This window comes from Fistularia commersonii, chromosome 6 (assembly GCF_037954325.1).
Source record: "Fistularia commersonii isolate RoL2024-O1a breed Wild chromosome 6, RoL_Fcom_v1.0, whole genome shotgun sequence".
NCBI classification, from domain to species: Eukaryota; Metazoa; Chordata; class Actinopteri; order Syngnathiformes; family Fistulariidae; genus Fistularia; species Fistularia commersonii.
This window is the reverse complement of record NC_141289.1, coordinates 21,570,269-21,589,907: the sequence shown is the minus strand read 5'-3', so window position 1 is coordinate 21,589,907 and position 19,639 is coordinate 21,570,269. Positions and strand designations below refer to the sequence as shown.

At 40.7% G+C, this 19,639-nt stretch overlaps 1 protein-coding gene across 3 annotated transcripts; it reads right to left on the bottom strand.

The window, feature by feature from the left end:
- Positions 1-284: 284 nt before the first annotated feature.
- Positions 285-17,816, bottom strand: ubxn4 (UBX domain protein 4). 3 transcript variants are annotated; one of them, XM_086148732.1, is made up of 13 exons: positions 17,659-17,816; positions 17,031-17,133; positions 15,805-15,833; positions 15,292-15,410; positions 14,388-14,514; positions 9,547-9,676; positions 9,099-9,153; positions 5,612-5,776; positions 3,958-4,085; positions 3,303-3,405; positions 1,866-1,997; positions 1,313-1,527; positions 285-1,194 (listed from the first exon to the last, which is right to left on the bottom strand). In XM_086148732.1, exons 1-13 carry the CDS (start codon positions 17,738-17,740, stop codon positions 1,077-1,079), a joined length of 1,506 nt encoding a protein of 501 aa, XP_086004858.1. In that variant the 5' UTR covers positions 17,741-17,816; the 3' UTR covers positions 285-1,076. The 3 variants fall into 3 exon arrangements, with proteins under 3 accessions (XP_086004858.1, XP_086004859.1, XP_086004860.1); XM_086148733.1 differs by having other exon boundaries at positions 1,313-1,524; XM_086148734.1 differs by lacking the exon at positions 5,612-5,776.
- Between the last annotated feature and the right edge of the window lie 1,823 nt (positions 17,817-19,639).

Below are 19,639 nucleotides of genomic sequence, written 5' to 3'. Positions count from 1 at the left end.
CTCCCTGGCCACTTTGTCCAGCATTTTCAGGGGAATCTGAGGTTTTCCCAAGCCAGCCAACAGAGACACTCCCTCCCCAGAGCCTCCTCCCACTTGGAAATGGCCCGGAGGGGTCATTATTACCAAATCCCAGAGCCACGAGGCCAGCCCATAAAGCTCAATTCTTTATGGGATGTGATGGAGACGGACTGAACGGAGCTTGACCAATTTAAAGTAAAATAGGATTTTTGCATCTCGATATTAGAACCTCAATTGCAATTGACAAAATAAGTCACTGATATTAATTGTGGATAAAAATTTTATTTTGATGGACCTCCTAATTGCCCCTTGGGGACAAATAAAGTGTTTTCTGATTCTGCTGCGACAATGACGCTCTGCTTTGTGTCCCACAGAAGATTTTCTGAAATTGTGCCTTTAATAGTATTTCGAAGGAACTAGTTAAAACAAAAAACAAAACAGTCAAAAAACAGTCTTCAGAAACATTACCTAATGTTTTTTCATTAACAAACTGCCAAGACACACAGTTCTCTTCAATTTTGATCGGATGGGTATTTATTGTCATCTACAAAAAGAACAGTATATAGTGATGATGTGCTAAAGCCACCAGCAGATGTACCTCTGCCTGCAGCTGCATGAAAGGTCTATCGTCACATCTTCTTAAAGATCTATAAGAAAATCTTCTTGTCATTGTCCGGTCACTTCTTCTAATTTCAAAAAGCAAAAGCACATACTTTTAAACACCTGGGTCAAATGTCACACTCAGTTTCTGCCCTCTGCAAACACAACGACCTGAATCATTTGAATCATGTTGAGTGACCACCTCTGAGAAGGGAAACTAAAGAGAGCTGGTGTAAATTGAGCTGACATTTTGAGATATTTCAATGTCACAGACTATCTGTTGATTATTTTAGATCTAACATATACAGGTATAGTGGCACTTGACAGCAGCACAATAAGAAAAAAAAAAAAGATCAGCCCTCAGAACTGCCTTCTGTCAAGACAGAATTAATTCACAAAGGTGCCAGGGAGGGTATGGGTGGAGGTCACCTGATAGAAGGACTGCTGCTTAAATTGTTTTACATCTGTTGAGTGGAGTTCCCATTCCAGGTGTTGTTATCTTCTTCACTATCCTCCTGAGTCCTGAGCTGACAGATTTTACCTTCTTTCTTGAAGTTCTTGGGCTTCTTCTCATGACTATGTACATAAAAGACAGGTTCCCTCAATTGATGAACAATAAATTGTGCCAGTTTCCCCAAATACTGAATTAGGACGTGATCAAAGTATCTGCTATAGAGCATCGCGTGACACTCACCTCTTTGGTTTGTCAGGAACAGATGCTGAGTTTGTGTAGAAGTTAGACTGGGGGGAAGGGGTTCTAGATGTTTCTCCCGGAGGAGGTGGGCTAACAAACAGAAATGAGCTGAGGAATCTCCATACAGCCAGCAGGGGATAGAGAAGAGTGCCCAAAACTGCCCAAATACCATCTCTTGAAGACTGGACCATTGTGTGTGCTGGCCTGCAGGACTGCTACAAAAGAGAACACCGCCATAATATGCCTTATCATCACACTACAGGCACACAAAAGGAAAGGGAGAACCACTTGTAGATGCACGTACGGATGTTCATGGATCAGGAGTCATTTGATCCATGAAAAACTTGAAAATAATGACATAAATACTGTCCATTTGGAATTTACCTTTATAACTTCTTCATGCCAAGCTAACCTTCTGGTATGAACTATTTGCTTAAGCCATAAAAAGAAGTGAACAAGAAGGTGTGATCTATGATTATAGCATTCTGAGTGCAACTCTTACTGTTAAAAATGTTCCAGGTTCTGTTAAAAAGTGCACTAACAGGCTACTTACAGGAAGCAACACAATGGACGCACTTGGAGACAGTTCCAGCTCCAATAGAGATTTGCTCAGGTCTTCATTGGTAAATTCCCGTCTAGGAAACATGGTAGCCAAGGAAAAGTTCCCATAGCGGTTTCCCACCTCCTAAGAAAGCGTGAAAAAGTCTACTAATAAGGTAATTGATTTGCACAGCAAAGTCATCCAGTCTGGCTCTTTCAGCAAAAAAGGTAAAATTACTTTCAACTCATGGACAGATGCTAGTTAGTTATAGGCATGGCCTAGAATCAGGGTACTCTCCACATACCATCATTCATTTCAACAGGGAAACAGAATGTGTTGAAGTGGCCAAAAGAATCTTTCATGAATCTTTCATGAATCAAGCATGTTTGTTATTAACCGCAAGTCTTACAGCCAATAGATGAAAAAAGAGAAAAAGGAAACCTGGCAGACAAACCATCACAAGGGCGGTATTGGCGGCAGAGTATGGATGAACGGGTACGCGAAGGGCATCGATTGGTATGGACCGCCCAGAGAGAGGAGCAGATGGGGGGGCAATTCTTATTTAAATGAATTAATTTTAATTTATAATTATCAATCCCTCATGGGGAAAAATGATAAGGAAGGTGTGGGAGACAGCGAATGTGTTGGCTAGTCATAGATGCTCAATTCTGCTTTCAGTGTAGTAATAATAATTTATTCTTTATTAATCCCCGTGGGGAAATTTGTTCTCTGCAATGAACCCATCGTGGATAAACCTTGAGCAGAGCGGCTACCAGGGGAGCAGTTAGGGGTTCAGTGTCTTGCTCAACAACTCGTCGGCACACTAGTCGGAGCCTGGAATCCAACCACGAATGTTCGCTTCCAAAGACGACTGCTCTACTTCCTGCACCACACTGCCCCTTAGCCCCCCCCCCCCTTACCTATATTTTATAGGTTAACGTTTAAAAATATATATTTATAGCTGTTCATCCGTTCTAGGTTGTTATGCTACCCACTGTGCCCTCCAATTGCCCCTCAGGAATAAATAAAGTTTCTCTTATTCTGATCATGAAATGGCAGAGGCTCTGCAAATACCCATGAAAACAACCATGGTGGCAAAAAATTGCTGAAAGAATCAAGTTGTAGTTTGACAAGATTGTTGTCGTTGTAGTTTTATCATCATTATATATGAAAAAAATTTATAACTAAGTATATTGCATATAATATATAATAAAAATTATTTCCATGACTTCAGTAATGAGGTCATGAGTGTAAAACGTGCATATGGGCAGAAAAAAAAACATGTAAAAATATTAGAGGTATTTGATTAAATATTAATGTTGTTAGATAAAAAATAATAATAATTTGAGCTAAGTATTGTTAAAGTGTTGAAAGAGAAGTACAGAAAATTTGTTGTGACACATTGTAATAAAGAGTGTAATCATTTTGAATGAATTTCTTTTGATTTACCTGTTTCGCAAACTGCCAAGCCTCTTGAAGTTTGGCCTGAGAGAGAAATTGATTGGTGAAAGAAGAACCATCTGGGAGGCGGAACTGTATCCTTGTAGTCGTGCTGAAGTCACATAAAGATACATACACAAATTCAAAATTATTCTTCTAACACACAATTCGGTAATTATTCAAATATATAGACACACAAATTAAATTTCAAAAAACAAAATATATATGATCTCGAGCTAATGACTGAAAGACTGGGGGTACAAAAACAAAAACAAAAAAACTGAACTATTACTATCACTGAAAAATAGCTTTATGCAGTAGAATAAAATCATTTGGTGGATTCAAAACTAAGAAACAATTAACAACTTTGTCATTTGTCACTATCAAGTACTGTAAACAACAGTTTGTCTCTGAAGTATCTAAACTCCATATTTGCCTAAAAAGAAATCTCCCAAAAGTTCCCTCAAATTGTGGATGATGGAAGTAAACACATTTAAGCAATGACTTAACTTGAATTACAAGTTCTAACATCTGACTTAAATATGATTGATGGATTAATATGACTACCATTGCTTCTTGAAAACCACATCAATATAAACTCTGAAAACATAGTAAAAAAACAAAAGTTTTCCCTTTGTGGTGGGACAGGCTTGAGTCTGTTTACCTCCTCTCCCGGAGGACGGCTTCCCTGTTGGCCCTGTGTTCTGCCTCTCTGGCCTGCAGCAACACTTGCTTGGCAGCCTCATCTTCTTCCTTGTTTCTGGCATAGCGAGCTGCTCTGTCAGCTCGATCCTGCAGGTAAGAGCGGGCAAAGTCTAGTTTCAGAAGAAGCCGATGTCATATTTATGTTACGCCTTGATATCTTGAGAGGGATACATTTTGTCCCACAACTGCAATTGAGTCAAAGCTGTTGGGTATAGTATGTCTCGAATACTTCACTCTATTTCAAACAATTTTGATTATGAAACAGCTGTGACAGTGTGCTTCCTTTATGAATAAATGAACAAGTGCATAAGAGTGTAGAAAGGCAGATGGCAGCTGGGATAGGCCCCGGCATCCCCCACAACGTTACGCAGGATAAGCAGTATTGTGTTAAGGAGAGCCCAGCTCTCTCAGACAAACCTCTGCAATCTCCCGACATGCAACAAACTCACGGATGCGGGCACACGCTGAGTGGTGAGAAGTATGCTGATGCCATTGTGAGGCGACAGCAGGAATTTGATCACAGGTTTGCAGACTTCAAGACAAACAGTCACTTTATTCACTGTTGCTAACCCCTTCTCCTTCGATGTGCAAGATGCCCCTCCTGTGCTTCAAGTGTTGCTAAATGACCTGCCATGCAAATAGGACCCAAAGCCCAGTTCAGGGAGACGAGCAGATGAGCAGACAAGCTTGGACAATTTTTGAATTGCCCCCCACCTCCTGAGAGCTTTCTCAGATGTTCAGACAGACCATTTGCCTTTTGGGGAACACACATCTGTGTGAAAACTTCTTCTCCACCATGAACTTGAATAAGTCAAGATTCAGGTCTAAACACCAACGAGCATCTTGCAGATATATTGAGAATCTAAATGAAATTCCTCCCTCGAGCCAAATGTGGCTCAGCTGTGAAATATGAAGCACTGCCAGGTCTCCATCAGCAGGAGAAGAGAAGAAAAGTGTTAGAGGTAGTAGTAGGTAAGCCTATGTTCTGAAGATTTGTTATTAATAAAGATTGAGAAGATGGGACCAGCCTCCCCCTGACTCAACATCCAGCGGTCACCGGCTAAACTGGGTATGAGACCCCTGTTCCTGAGGGACTTTAATCTTTTTTTCCTCATGTTTATACATTTTTCATTTGAATAACTTTTGCATATTCACTGTCCATCAAAATCTTACAAGTCCACTTTGTCCCTTGTCCTCTACACCTTTCATATAACTTGACCGTCAAGAAATTGAGTTTCAAAAGAATCTGAATTATTTACCGCTGGTTTGAATTCAGGGTTTATTTTTACCCAGCCTCTAATTATTATTTTTTAGTTTGTGTTGGCGGGATGGGGAGTAATAGCCGTGAAATGAGGTGAGTATTACTTTTTTACTCTACAATGCTCTTTATTTTAATTTTGTGGTCATTCGAATTAGGAACAGTGTCAAAATTGAAGTCAAATTCAACAAAGGCCAAGTATAAATGCCTTTAGTTGGAGTCACATGAAGTAATGTGCAAAAACTAAAATTTTCACATGTGCAATATGGAAAAGCTTAAGTAGCAGCTTGATGTCTTCTCCATTTAATCAGTTGTTTAATACATTTCTTGAAGCTTGAAAAGAGCAAAAGGTTACCAAAGCAATCTGCATTTTGACACGCTCCCTGGCAGCTCTCTCCTCTTCCTTCTCCCGGTTTCTTTCCTCCAGGAGCCTCTTGGTCTTCTCCTCTTCTTGTTTCCTCTTGAAGTCTTGCACATCTTTCCCCATCTTCCGTCGCTCCATTTCCTTTCTGATTTCATTCTATTTTGAAGTACAGTACAAATACAGAATTTTGTTAAGCCCAGATGATTAAAAATTCATCGTGTTTCACTATATACGGTTGTCAAAATGTTGTTCGAGATGAATGAGGTAAATACCAGCCCGTCCTTCATCAAAAATTCAGATATTTGATAGGCACTGGAGACTAAAAAGGATTTGAAGAAACCTAATCAAACACTGATCCGGGCATCATCCAGTGACTACAAGAATGGCTTGGTACTTCAACTGAGTGTATGGTTTAACACAAACAACTGTTTTTAGAATGAAAAGAGCGTGACCCTCTTGGTGGGAAGCCTGTCGCCAAGTGTCTGGGTGATGGTTCTTGGTCCAGGGGCCTGTCAGCCTTGCACCAGCAGAGAGGGTTACACAGCTGTATGAAATCCAAGTTGCTTCTTATGTCATTGTTTTTATGCTGAGCATTACAATTGTTGAATTGATTCAGATTATCTAAAGAGCTCATTCTATAAAGCTTTTCCTCATTGTATAAGTGGTTCTAATAGAATGAGTGGTTCATTCTATTCATGGTTCTGAGATGGCTATCTGGTTGAGTGGTCACCTCTGACTTCTGACTACTGGTACTTCAGTGACTGAATTGCACTTTTTAGGAGTCGCTTTGGATAAAAGCGTCTTCCAAATGACTGTAATGTAAGTAGTACTCTAGACAATTCCGAAATCCTGGTAACCCTGTGCTTTAATCGTAGACATAAGTTTTTCAAATTCTTTCTCATTAAGTTGCAGAAAATTGGATTATCGCGAAGAAAGTTGATCATTCGAAACAGCTAATGTACCTGAGCCTATAAATAGTCTGGCCGTCTGGGTCAGTCGGCTACACGGTCATGGGTAAGACTGCTGACTTGACAGATGTTTGGAGACAGTCATTGACACCCTCCACAAGGAGGGTAAACCACAAAAGGCCATTGCTAGAGAAGCTGATGGTTCACAAAGTGCTGTAACCAAGAATATTCATTGAAAGTTGTGTGGAAGGAGAGGGTATGGAAAAGGCGCACCAGCAGAAGGGATAACCACAGCCTTGAGAGGACAGTCAAGATTATTCATGAATGATGGGTAACTTCACAAGGAGTGAATGGAGGCTGGGGTCATGCTTCCTTCTCCTGACTAGCTTGATGGAGATGCTGATATCATTTTCAAGCAGGACCTGGCACCAGACCACGGTGTTACTGTGCTTTATTGGCCCGCAAACTCGCCTGACCTGAACCTCATGAGGAACTTATGGGGTATTATCAGGAGGAAGATGAGACACCAGATGACCTGAAGGCTGCTATCAAAGCAATATAGGCTTCCATTCCACCTGAGCAGTGCCACAGACTGACCCCACCATGCCATCCTGCACTGATGCTGTAATTCATGCAAAACAGGCCCAACCAAGTATTGTGCATACTTTTCAGACGCCTGACATTTGTGTTTTAAATATCCTGTATTTATTGATCTTGTCCAATAATCCAATTTTCTGGGACACTGAGCTTGGTTTTTGTTTTCTGTGAGCCATAATCATCAAAAATTCAAGAAACGAACACTTGAAATATTTGGCTGTAAACAATAGTCTTCATGGGTTTGACTTGCGGAAATGAGTGACAAAAAATGTTGATGTTTTTTCCACTGCATTCAAATTTTGTGAGTCGCACAGGTAAATTTATAACCCCAAAGACATAAGTAAGGTTTATATTGTATCCGACTTTGCTATTTTATAGTCATCTGTGCAAGGATGAGAGACTGACCATGACATTTTGCAATTGCTTGGATCAATTCTGTTTACATGGAATCTGCTCATATTCTTTTAACCTTTAGAACTTACACTCACCAGCCACTTTATTAGGTACACCATGCTAGTAACGGGTTGGACCCCCTTTTGCCTTCAGAACTGCCTCAATTCTTGGTGGCATAGATTCAACAAGGTGCTGGAAGCATTCCTCAGAGAGTTTGGTCCATATTGACATGATGGCATCACACAGTTGGCGCAGATTTGTCGGCTGCACATCCATGATGCGAATCTCCCGTTCCACCACATCCCAAAGATGCTCTATTCGATTGATATCTGGTGACTGTGGAGGCCATTTGAGTACAGTGAACTCATTGTCATGTTCAAGAAACCGGTCTGAGATGATTCCAGCTTTATGACGTGGCGCATTATCCTGCTGAAAGTAGCCATCAGAAGTTGGGTACATTGTGGTCATAAAGGGATGGACATGGTCAGCACCAATACTCAGGTAGGCTGTGGCATTGCAACGATGCTCAATTGGTACCAAGGGGCCCAAAGAGTGCCAAGAAAATATTCCCCACACCATTACACCACCACCACCAGCCTGAACCGTTGATACAAGGCAGGATGATCCATGCTTTCATGTTGTTGACGCCAAATTCTGACCCTACCATCCGAACGTCGCAACAGAAATCGAGACTCATCAGACCAGGCAACGTTTTTCCAATCTTCTATTGTCCAATTTCGATGCGCTTGTGCAAATTGTAGCCTCAGTTTCCTGTTCTTAGCTGAAAGGAGTGGCACCCGGCGTGGTCTTCTGCTGCTGTAGCCCATCTGCCTCAAAGTTGGACGTACTGTGCGTTCAGAGATGCTCTTCTGCCTACCTTGGTTGGAACGGGTGGTTATTTGAGTCACTGCTGCCTTTCTATCAGCTGGAACCAGTCTGGCCATTCTCCTCTGACCTCTGGCATCGACAAGGCATTTCCGCCCACAGAACTGCCGCTCACTGGATATTTTTTCTTTTTCGGACCATTCTCTGTAAACCCTAGAGATGGTTGTGCGTGAAAATCCAAGTAGATCAGCAGTTTCTGAAATACTCAGACCAGCCCTTCTGGCGCCAACAACCATGCCACATACAAAGTCACTCAAATCACCTTTCTTCCCCAGACTGATGCTCAGTTTGAATTGCAGGAGATTGTCTTGACCATGTCTACATGCCTAAATGCACTGAGTTGCCGCCATGTGATTGGCTGATTAGAAATTAAGTTTTAACGAGCAGTTGGACAGGTGTACCCAATAAAGTGGCCGGTGAGTGTATATGACAATGAGCCAGACAAGTCAGGATGCAAAATGTCCGCAATTCATACATTAGGTCCCCTTTAAGATGTACAATGGCCTTACTATATCTGAATGTATAAATGTGTAGCTCAGTGGTAGAGCAGATGCCAGGTCCTGGGTTCAATCCCTGGCATCTCCGTTGTAAGACGCTTTGGATCATAGCGTCTGCCCGATGTCTGTGTTCTATTCTATTCTGAATCACTACACATTGATGAGTATTTGCTCCTCAGCAAAGGCTTGTTTCCTTACCTCTTCCTCTCCTCTCTTCTTTTGCTCTCGTCTCTCCTCCAGCTTCTTAGTCAGTCTGAAAGAACAATGTATTCATGTTACTTAATTCAACTCTATGTAACTCAGCGCGAAAACCCAGAAGACCCACTTTAAGGAAAATAGATGATCTTGAGACCAATGTCAATATCTGAATAAATCAATTTGTGTACCCATTATCATCATAGCACTAAATCTCAATTAGTTGGGCCGATGTACACACCTCCATTTTGACTGAAAAATTCAATTGTTTGACAATGCGAATGTCACAGTGCGTAATTATGGTTGACTAAATCAAAATATAGTGGTAAATGTGTTATTGTGGCACATTTATAGTGGAACCGCAATTTGCATAAATTATACTGGTGATTACTCTATTAGATAGGAAGTTTGTTAAAGTGCACAAAGAAGTAAATATTAAGTGTGCTCTTACCTCTCCAGCTTAGCATCCAGATTGTCTTCACTCTGAGAAGACGAAGTGGCATGAGCTGAAGATGCATTTTTACACTCTGTAGGAGACACACCTGAAGAGTCGCCGTCCTCTGCTGTGCTTGAGAGGGTAGCTAAGTAAAGAAAATACACAACCCAAGTTGATGTCGTTCATCCTAAATCCAATGACTGAAACTCAATTTTATCGACAACAGTTTTGCAATAAATGAAATTGAAATAAAAATGTGTCTGAATAGCAATTGAGTAATTGACAGACTAAGCAGCTGATAGTGCTTTTTAGCAGTGAAAAGGAAGTAACCTTGTGCAACACACAAACATTCAGTATAGTACAGAAAGAAGTATAATAATAATGTTATGAACAGTTTGAGGAAACAATACCAGTAGCAAACTGTAAAATTAAGTTGATGAACAATACAGCGTTTCAACAAAAATAGTACAGAGAAGAGGACAAAGTGGCTTCATAATACCCCCACAGTGACAAATATGTCTGTTGATGAATGAATGATGATAACATTAGTTTGGAGGTATAAGATACAACTAAATCAAAATGTAAAACAAACGAAAACACAGGATAGATAGGTATCAAAACCCAAATTGAAATGCACAAGCAGAATGCTTTGTCACTTTAAGAATACCGCAGCATATTCTGACTCAAGACTAAGTGAATAATAAGTTATAATTCACATAAAAATGAACAAGCAGGAATTCCTTTGCATTTTCAGAATGCAGCAGCATATTTTCGATCATAACTAAATGAGTAAGAAATAATCCAAACTGCATGTGATTGCACAAGAGAAAAACACACAAACACAAAATTCAACATGAACTTTAGAGCCGCATGCAGCTCCGTAGCCACAGGTTGGCCAGGCCTGGACTAAATCATTGATGTAACGACTACAAAAGCTATACCAGAAGCACCCGGTCAGATTCTGAATCATGATCTTCTATTCTGACTGCAGGTCATGGTCCACATGGAACAGCTTCTGGGTCAGCACGGTATTCCATACCATTGTTCAACAAATTTCATGAGAAAGGCTAGTATATTTGATTGGCATTAGAGGAGCTGCACTGGACTGGATCGAGCCCTATCGATCTTAGAGATCTCAAGTTGAACACATGAACAAGATGTCCTTGAGTGGACCAAAGTTATAGTGTTCCGAAAGGTACTCTGAATATAATTGGGGAGCTCTCCATAGATCTTTACCTCAATGCGGACAACACGTCGTTGTACCACTCATTGAAGCCAGATGAAACCAGTTTGTTTAATAAACTCGAGATCTTTCTGAAGGACATTAAAATCTGGCCAACTAACAACTTTTTGTGAAAACAAACCAAACCATCAAACAAAACCAAAGTCATTATTCCAGGCTCTAAACATCAATGGAACAGTATGCTTATGATACAGCTTCGCTAGATGGTGTCACATAGGCCTGAACGTCCCTGTTAAAAACCTGGGTGATTCTCTCTTGTGGGTCTGTCACAACAAGACGTTAAAAACTCGCCAGCTCATTCAGAATATTGTTGCCCGTGTTCCCATGAAAACTAGAATGGTACATCATATCTCACCAGTATTGGCTTCTCTGCACTGGCTCCTTGTACAGTTCAGAGAATTCACAATCATTCTTTGTACCTATAAAGCCATAAAAGGCCAGGCGCCAACTATACTTTGGAGCACTCATAGACTCCCACCACCAAGTCACATCTCTACGCTCGATGCTACGTTCACTAACATATCCATGCCTTCTATCTCTGTCCCTCTCTCTCGCTCTCTCTTTTTTACCTAAGCCGGTGGTGATGGAAGCCGGCTGCATTGAGCTCTGATCTGCCTGAGGTTTCTGCCTTCTAAAAGGCACTTTTACCTTGCCACTGTCACCAAGTACTCACTGATGGGAGAATGTTGGGTCCCTGTAAATCATTTTTAAGAGTGTGGTCCGGACCTGCTCTATATAAAGTGTCATAAGACTAATCGGTTGAAATTGCCGTTATATAAATAAAACGTGACTTGACCTAGGTCCGCCAGTTAGTGCCCCATGACCTACATCATATCGGTGGAAAGAAAGAAAATTAAATTTTGGAGTGAGAAAGACAGTGATTTGCAACATCTTAAGGGATGAGAGAGTGAAAATGGGTGCAGACTTCAATGGACATGTTGGTGTAGGCAACAGTGGTGATGAAGAAGTGATGAGTGTCTGGTATCTAGGATGGAAATTGCTTTCGGGGAATCCTTTCTACCAGAGGAGGCGGTAGAGTGAACTACTTGTATAGGCGATGTAATCTGAAGGTAAGTGACTGTTAAGTAGTTGCAAGAGTCCAGACAGGTGTAAAGGATAACTCTGGTGGTGAGAAAGGTGAGACAGACAGAGGCAGAGGATATAGCGATGGAGGTTGAAAAGGAAAAGTGCTGTGTGGGCTTCAGGGTGGAGTTAGGACAGGCTCTGGGGGGTCAGGGGAAGCCTCCAGATGACTGGACAATCCAGGTAAATGCAATAGAGAAGAGAGGTAGAAGAGTACTTCATGTGTTATCTGGAAGGAGAGTACCGGTAAATTCGTCTTGTTGGTGGAATTCAGAAGTGCAGGAATGCATGCAGAGAAAGAAGTTATAAAAGATCATGTGGGACAGAGAACTGAACGCAGTACAGAGAGATTAAATGTAACGATAAGGTGGGGGGGGGGCAAATAAAAGCCATAAGATGATTTGTATGCAGGCTTGGATGGGAAGGAAGGAAAGACTAATTTCTGACGGTTGGTGAAAACAGAGAGATCGAGATGGGAAAGATGTGCAGAAGGCTCGAGTCATCAAAAAGAGAAGAATATGAATAGACAGGTGCCCAATGAGTTAACAGCAGATGAGGAAAATGAGACAACAAAGAGTAGAGGTGGCCATTGTGGACAAGGAAGTGTCAAGGTTAGGTAAAGGTTACGCACTTAACGGTGTAACAGGTCAACAGTGTGAGCAAATCGCCTCTACTGGTCATTTTTCCAAAGAACTGTATCAAACGTGCTCATTAATATTGGTGCATATCACTACTTGCGTCCATCTACAACAGGGGTGTCCAACTCATTTCTCATCGCGGGCCACATACGGCCAGGATAGATGTCAAGTGGGCCGGACCATTAAAATGATAGCATAGTCAGCAATAAATAACCAAAACATCATGTCTTTCCTCGGTTTTGGTGAAGTACAAGGACATTTGGAAAATAATGGAATTTAATGAACAATCCTTTTACAAAACATTTCATGAAACACCTTATATTTCCTTAGACAAACGTGTAATTTACTTTTCTCTTTCACATTGCAACTAATCTCAACTGATCGTACAAAGGCACCAAACTTTAACAAGTAATTGGTTTGGAAAAAATATAGTAATGTACGTTAAAATTAAATGAGACTTATAAAGAAATGGATTTAAGAATAAGAATAAGAACAACTTTATTAATCCCAAAGGAAATTGCTGTGCCAGTTACAGAAAATATAACAGTAATAAATAATAAAAGAAAAGGCAGAATTAGAAATAAAAATAAACTATAAACTATAAAGTGTCTCAGTGAAACTATAAAGTGTCTTAGTAAACAGTGATAAAACTATTAAAATTCAATTTTTAAACCATTTGCACAAGTGCATATGAAATTTAAATTGAACCCCTGCCTACACCTTACAAACTAAAGAGAGTGCTATTAAATGAGTAAGGAAGAAAATATTCATCTGTCCTGTAAATGTGTAAACTTCATCTATGTAAACATGCAAACACATACAATACACACTGAATATGCATGGAGTTGCATGAACAGTAGAATTCCACCATACTCTTCTGCAGTGAAGCTGGTGACTAACATTAAATTGCACATTTTTTGCTAGCAATTAGCTAGCTGGCTTTAACCGCTGCTGCACTGATTTCTCGGCTATGAGTGACATTGGACTGCTGTTTCCTCAGACCCGCCAGCGATTCGTTGATCTTATCTCTTCTCAGTTGTCTTTGCAAGCTGTCATATTTTTCACTGTGATGAGTCTCGTAGAGGCGCCGAATATCATATTCCTTAAATACCAAAACTTGTTGCAAACACATAAAGCACAAAGGTGTCTTCGTAAATAAATAGGACGTAGTCCATCTTTCTTTGAAAATTCAACAGTCTTGATCTACTTTTCTCTGTTTCGATAACGACATTTAGCTAATGAGGGAGTAGCGGGGAGATAGAGAACAGGGTAGAAACAACGTGGTAACAAGCAGCAGATGGCGCATTGATAACATTTGCTGATTGGTCTGTCTCAGTGATGCGGCTTGTCTTCTTCTCTGACCAAAATAGTGCGTACCCAAGCGAAAAATTCTGGAATTTAATTTAAAAAATGAAATCCTTGTCTTTTATGCATTTTTTCACCTTTCAAATTGCCCTGCAGGCCAGATTGATCCTCCTTGCAGGCCGATTCCAGCCCGCTGGCCGTATGTTTGATACCCCTGATCTACAATAAATCTCAGTACTCATGTTTCCCAAAATTTCTGATGTTCAACATGACCTGTGTCACTTTCTCTTTTTCCCACTTTGCTACCACTCTAAAAACACTCTTAATCCCATTAACATAATTTAAAACTTTTCTTACTATGTGCATTTAATAAAAAAAAAAATATCGATACATGTGAACAGCTGAGTGTAGCTGATATATAGTCACAATTATAAAAAAAAAAATAAAAAATAAAAAAAAATTTATTTAGGCTAAGGGAGACAATTATGAAGAGTCAAAGCTGAGGTGTCTATTTATTTCCCCCAGAAATTAAATAACTTCTAAATCCAATTACCAGATACTTGTTAAGTCTAACTCGGCTCTCTTACCTTTTGGTAACGCTCTTTCTGCTTCAGGCTCTTCGGTTAAAGCTGATGGACAGTTCGTAGAGCTAATCGTCACAGGACCACTTGTCTCTGGTGACATGGTTACACCATCAATCTGCTGCGCATGCATCTATTTAATGAAGAAAAAATTAGTATGACCAAGCAGAAGTTAGAGTCACAGATGTTTGATAGCATTCTGAAACAATTATAGTCCTCACGTAAAGGTTGATAACAAACTGGCTTTGAATACGGTCATGAACTTTAAGACCAAATCATGACAAAGAAATTCTCACTTCTGCCATGCTTTTATCACTAACTGCATCACTACCATTCACTTATCAGTCTTTTCCTAGTGGAAATTATTCTGTTCAAGAAAACTATCATTTTGCATTTGGAGTGGGAAGAGCACTTTTTAGATGCAGATCAGACTGATGACATCTGTGTCAGGGATTTGGAGAGGAACAGATTCAAATGCATTTTTTAGTACTTCATGACCAGAATAATTCCTCATTTTTCAAAACAACATAGCATTTGAAAATAGCCCACACAAGAAAATCATCATAAAATGTCAACATTTAACCACTGGTGAAGTCTCAGCTATTGGTTTATCATTATAAGCGTATTCTTAACTAAACTATTTTGTTTTGAGACAGAGAAAAATTTTGTCCTGATGCATCTTCTCATAGGTCTATTTGAGTCCCTTGGGCCCCAAACTTCCAATAGCCAATATGTTTTTAGCATGTTAGGGATCAAAATACAAAAAGAAAACAGTTCTAACTTTACCAATGCCAACATGAGCGCCACATAGCGATTGCTATGTGGTGACTGGCCAGAACAGTGCCTTCATCTAACACAAATATAAATATCAAAATGTAAATAATAGAACATCAGACCGTTGTTTCTCTACCTGTTTAACTTTGTTGATTCTTATCATGAGTTGTTCTGCAGACACATGGCCAGCAACAACCTCCAGAGGAATTCCATTTTCTCCGATAAAGAAGCTGGAGGGGATGCATACCACTGGATCTTTGCACAGTTTGTGTCAAAGAATAAAATCAGAGAACCTAAGATTTTCTTTTTTTTACTGACTCCACAAAACTTGCACCATTTTTGATTTTATTTTTATTTTTTTTTGCTCAAGATTGTCTGCATCACTTTTTTTCACTCCAATCGGTCTCTAAATAGATTATGTCTTACTGATGTATTTCATTGATAAAAAAAAAAAAACATGCTGTCATCAACTTCCACCTCATGGAGAGTAGTGTTGTTTTATAAATTCTATTTTATCTTTACAAATCTAAAGTGCAGACACATTTGGAAACTGGCAAGAGAGTTCATCCATATTTTCTGTGATTGAAATATCTAGAATATTCTGACATAAACACTGCTGGATAACCTTATTGATAAATAAAAAAGATACAGATCTGGGAGAATTGCACACATGTCTCACTGCAGGGAAAGAAAAAAAAACAAAAAGTCAGTAAAACAAGAACACATCTTCTAAATGTTTCAAAATACTTGTAAATGAATTAAATGAAATGTAATGGTGATATTTGAATGCTTTACTTGTTTTGGTGTCTGGAGTGTCAGGACGATAAACATGTCTCAACAATTGGTCTTGTGTCAAACATTATGTCTAAAACCAACGCCTTTCGTTAAACTGCTTTTATGAGGCACTAACGAAGGAGCTTACACTATGTTTATTAAAAAAAAAAACACACTTCCAAGTGTGAAAGTGATAACCCTAGGACCAATAATGTTATCAATGTTATGAAGTTTCAAGTTAAGGTTGATGTATGGAAAATTCACTAAATAGAAATTATTTGAACAACATCCAAATGACAAGAATTTGTCAAATTAAAAAAAAAAACTTTCTAGTCATATTTAATGCCTCACTAGCAGGCATACTGTCATTTGTCAGATCTCATTTCAACTATTTCAATTCAGATTATACCAACAACACCAATTGTAGATCCAATTAGCAAGACTGAATTCTTGGTCAAGTACCGGGGGATTCTATTATATTTGAAAATCAGCAAAGAAAGGTTCTGAAACTTTGTAGGTTAAAAACAAAGTGACCATTCTGTCAGGACATTGAATGAATATCCTCTTTCAGATCAGCATGACGAGTCATAACAAATGCAGCAAACTTTATGCATTACTTACAATACATACTTGGACTTTAATTAAATTACATAAGTTGAGTTTGGAAAGGAACATTTCAAAATACACTCCCAGGAGTTTATATCATTAATGAGTAAGCAATGTTGCAAAAAACTGCAAAAAGACGATTCAATATGGCAGTGCAAGCACTGAATCTGCTGTGCAGAACTATCTTGTACCCTATCTTTCAGAAATACTAGACTGCTCACCATGCAGAAGTAGAGGACTTTGCAGGTCTATAAAAAAAAGAATATATATATATTTGTATTCAGCTTACCCCATTGAAGCTGAATGTCATATTTGACATGACTGTCACTGAACCCGTGTCTGTTCTGATCTTACCAGACAATCTTGATACATTTCAATAATCACACATGCCCTTTTGGATACCTCAAATCAAATGACTGAGGATGAAGGAGTGTGCTCATTCGTTATAACACGTACAACGTGTGATATATTCTTTGCTCTTGAAAACATCAATACCTCTTAGCATCCACTTTGATTGCCAAACAACAGGTGTCTGCTGCTCCTGACACTTTTTCATCCTCCCAGCTGGAGATCAGCTGTGTGGACTGCTCGTCTCCCCCTAACGGCACACAACGAGACCCATATGAGTCACCCAGGACTGACAACAGGACATTCACACTGACGAACACACAAAATGTGTGTGTATGACTTTGAGAAATCTTTGGCTTCGATATTTCCTACATTTCATCTCACGCTCACCCTTACATCGACGGAAGCATTTTGTTTGGATTTGCTGTTCGCCGTCGAGCTAGAAGGCACTGTCAAAAATACCTGACGGGTCGGTGGAACGCCATACAGCCGGTGGCGTAAAACACGCCACAAGACACCGCGTTATGCGAAAATCGTGTTGAAATTACACGATTTTTTTGCCTTCTAGCATTCGGTTCTTCGCTTTATTCATCTACCGACACGGAATCGCCTCAATTCTGTCTCAGCTACTAGTTTTTTCAAGTTGGCTAATAGCTAACGGGCTACGACTGCTAGCTAACGGTAGCTAGCTAGCGAACGCCGGCTAATAATCTGAAATGCTCTCATGTTGATTTGATTTAACAAACTCCAAATCGACAGACATGTAACACGTTACCTATGATGACCACGACGAAGACGAGGCTCTGCTGTTTGGCCAAGTTAATGGCATCAGGAATGGAGCCGTCAAACCAACGCATCTTGACTCGCTGGGTTTCGGCTTCGATGACGCGCTTCCGACCAGCCAGTCAGTTTGTCCGTGACGGGGGAAGGAGGAGGGAGAAGCGGGGGAAGGAGGAGGGAGAAGCGGGGGAAGGAGAGAAAGGGGGAGCAAGGAGAGAGAGAAGGAAGGAAAGGGGGAGCAGGGAGGGAAGGGGGAGGAAAGAGGGAAGGAGGAGGTTGGAGGGAGAGAAGGTGAGAAAGAGGGAGCAAGGAGGGAAGGAGGAGGAAAGAGAGAAAGGGGGAGGAAGATGACGGTAAAACGTATATTTAATAAACGATATGTGTTGTTGGCCACAGCCACGCCACACAAGCCTGTGGTACCGCAAACTGTTCTCAATTCCAGGTAAAAGAAAAAACAGAATTCCTTGCACCCCAAACTACACCCACAAAACTCCCGGCAACCCCAAAGTCACACAGAAAACAAGCATCAACATAAACCCCAACATTCATCGTTCATGACTCGCTGCAATATATTTAGAGAGACAACTTTGGCAAGACTGTTTAGCAAGAGACTAATTGTTGACTCAAGGGTGTGAAAAGAAGGAATGATTTGGGGACTCTTGTTCCTGGACCATTTATTGCTTCATTTTATTGCACTGGTTTATTGCACCCCTCAGTCATCCTTCCGAATGCTGAGTCCATTTTCAGTTTGTCAGGAGCAGAAAACAGGTAGGGGAAAATCTAGAGAGTTGGAGGTATGCTCTGGAAAGGAGAGGAATGAAAGTTAGTGGCAGCAAGACAGAATATATGTGTGTGAATGAGGGGAACTCGGGAGGAACGGTGAGGCTACAGGGAGTGGAGAAGCTGGAGGATCTCAGGTACTTGGGGTCAACAGTCCAGAGCGTAGGAGAATATGGAAAAGAGGTGAAGAGACGGGTCCAAGCAGGTTGGAATGGGTGGAGAAAAGTGTCAGGGGTACCAAGAGATAGAAGAACATCAGCCAAAATAAAAGGAAAGGTGTACAAGACAGTGGTGAGACCAGCGATGATGTATGGACTAGAAACTGTCACAATGACCAAAAGACAGCAGGCAGAACTGGAGGTTACAGAGATGAAGATGTTGAGGTTCTCTTTGGGAGTGACCAGGATGGAGAGGATCAGGAATGAGTCCATCAGAGGAACAGCACATGTTAGATGTTTTGGAGAGAAGGTCAGAGAAGCAAGACGGAGATGGTTGGGTCATGGACAGAGGAGGGATAGAGAATATATTGGTAGACGGATGCTGGAATTGGAGCTGCCAGGCAAGAGGTCTGGAGGAAGACCAAAGAGAAGATTTATAGACATAGTGAGAGAAGATATGAAGATAGTTGGTGTGAGAGAGGAGGATACAGAGAATAGGGTGAGATGGAGAAGGTTGACTCGCTGTGGCAAAGACTCAGGGCAGACTCAGGGCAGACTCAGGGCAGACTCAGGGCAGACTCACCACAGACTCACCACAGACTCAGCAGACTCAGGGCAGACTTAGGGCAGACTCTTGAGCCGAACATTCCTGGCATGATTGTGGCGACCCTCTTAGCCTATCGACATATTGTACAAGACACCGAACCCCTAACTGCTCCCCTGGTGCTGTTCAGTGGCTGCCTACTGCTCACGGTTCATCTGTGGCGGGTAAAATACAGTGGTCCAATGTTGCTAACATTGTGCTGTATGTGTAGCTGGATATGACAATAAAGTGCCTTCTTCTTCTTTCTTCTTCACATCAACCCCATGGATGGAAACAGGGACAGCAGGGGATTTGGACCCTCTGAATTCCACAATCAATCAGACATTCTTCCCCCTGCTTGAGGTGTGACTTATTCCATGCTTTATTTGGAAGTTTTCATCGCTGGACTGTGTTTGCCTGCTGTAACCCAAGCTTGCCACAATACATTTCTTTAA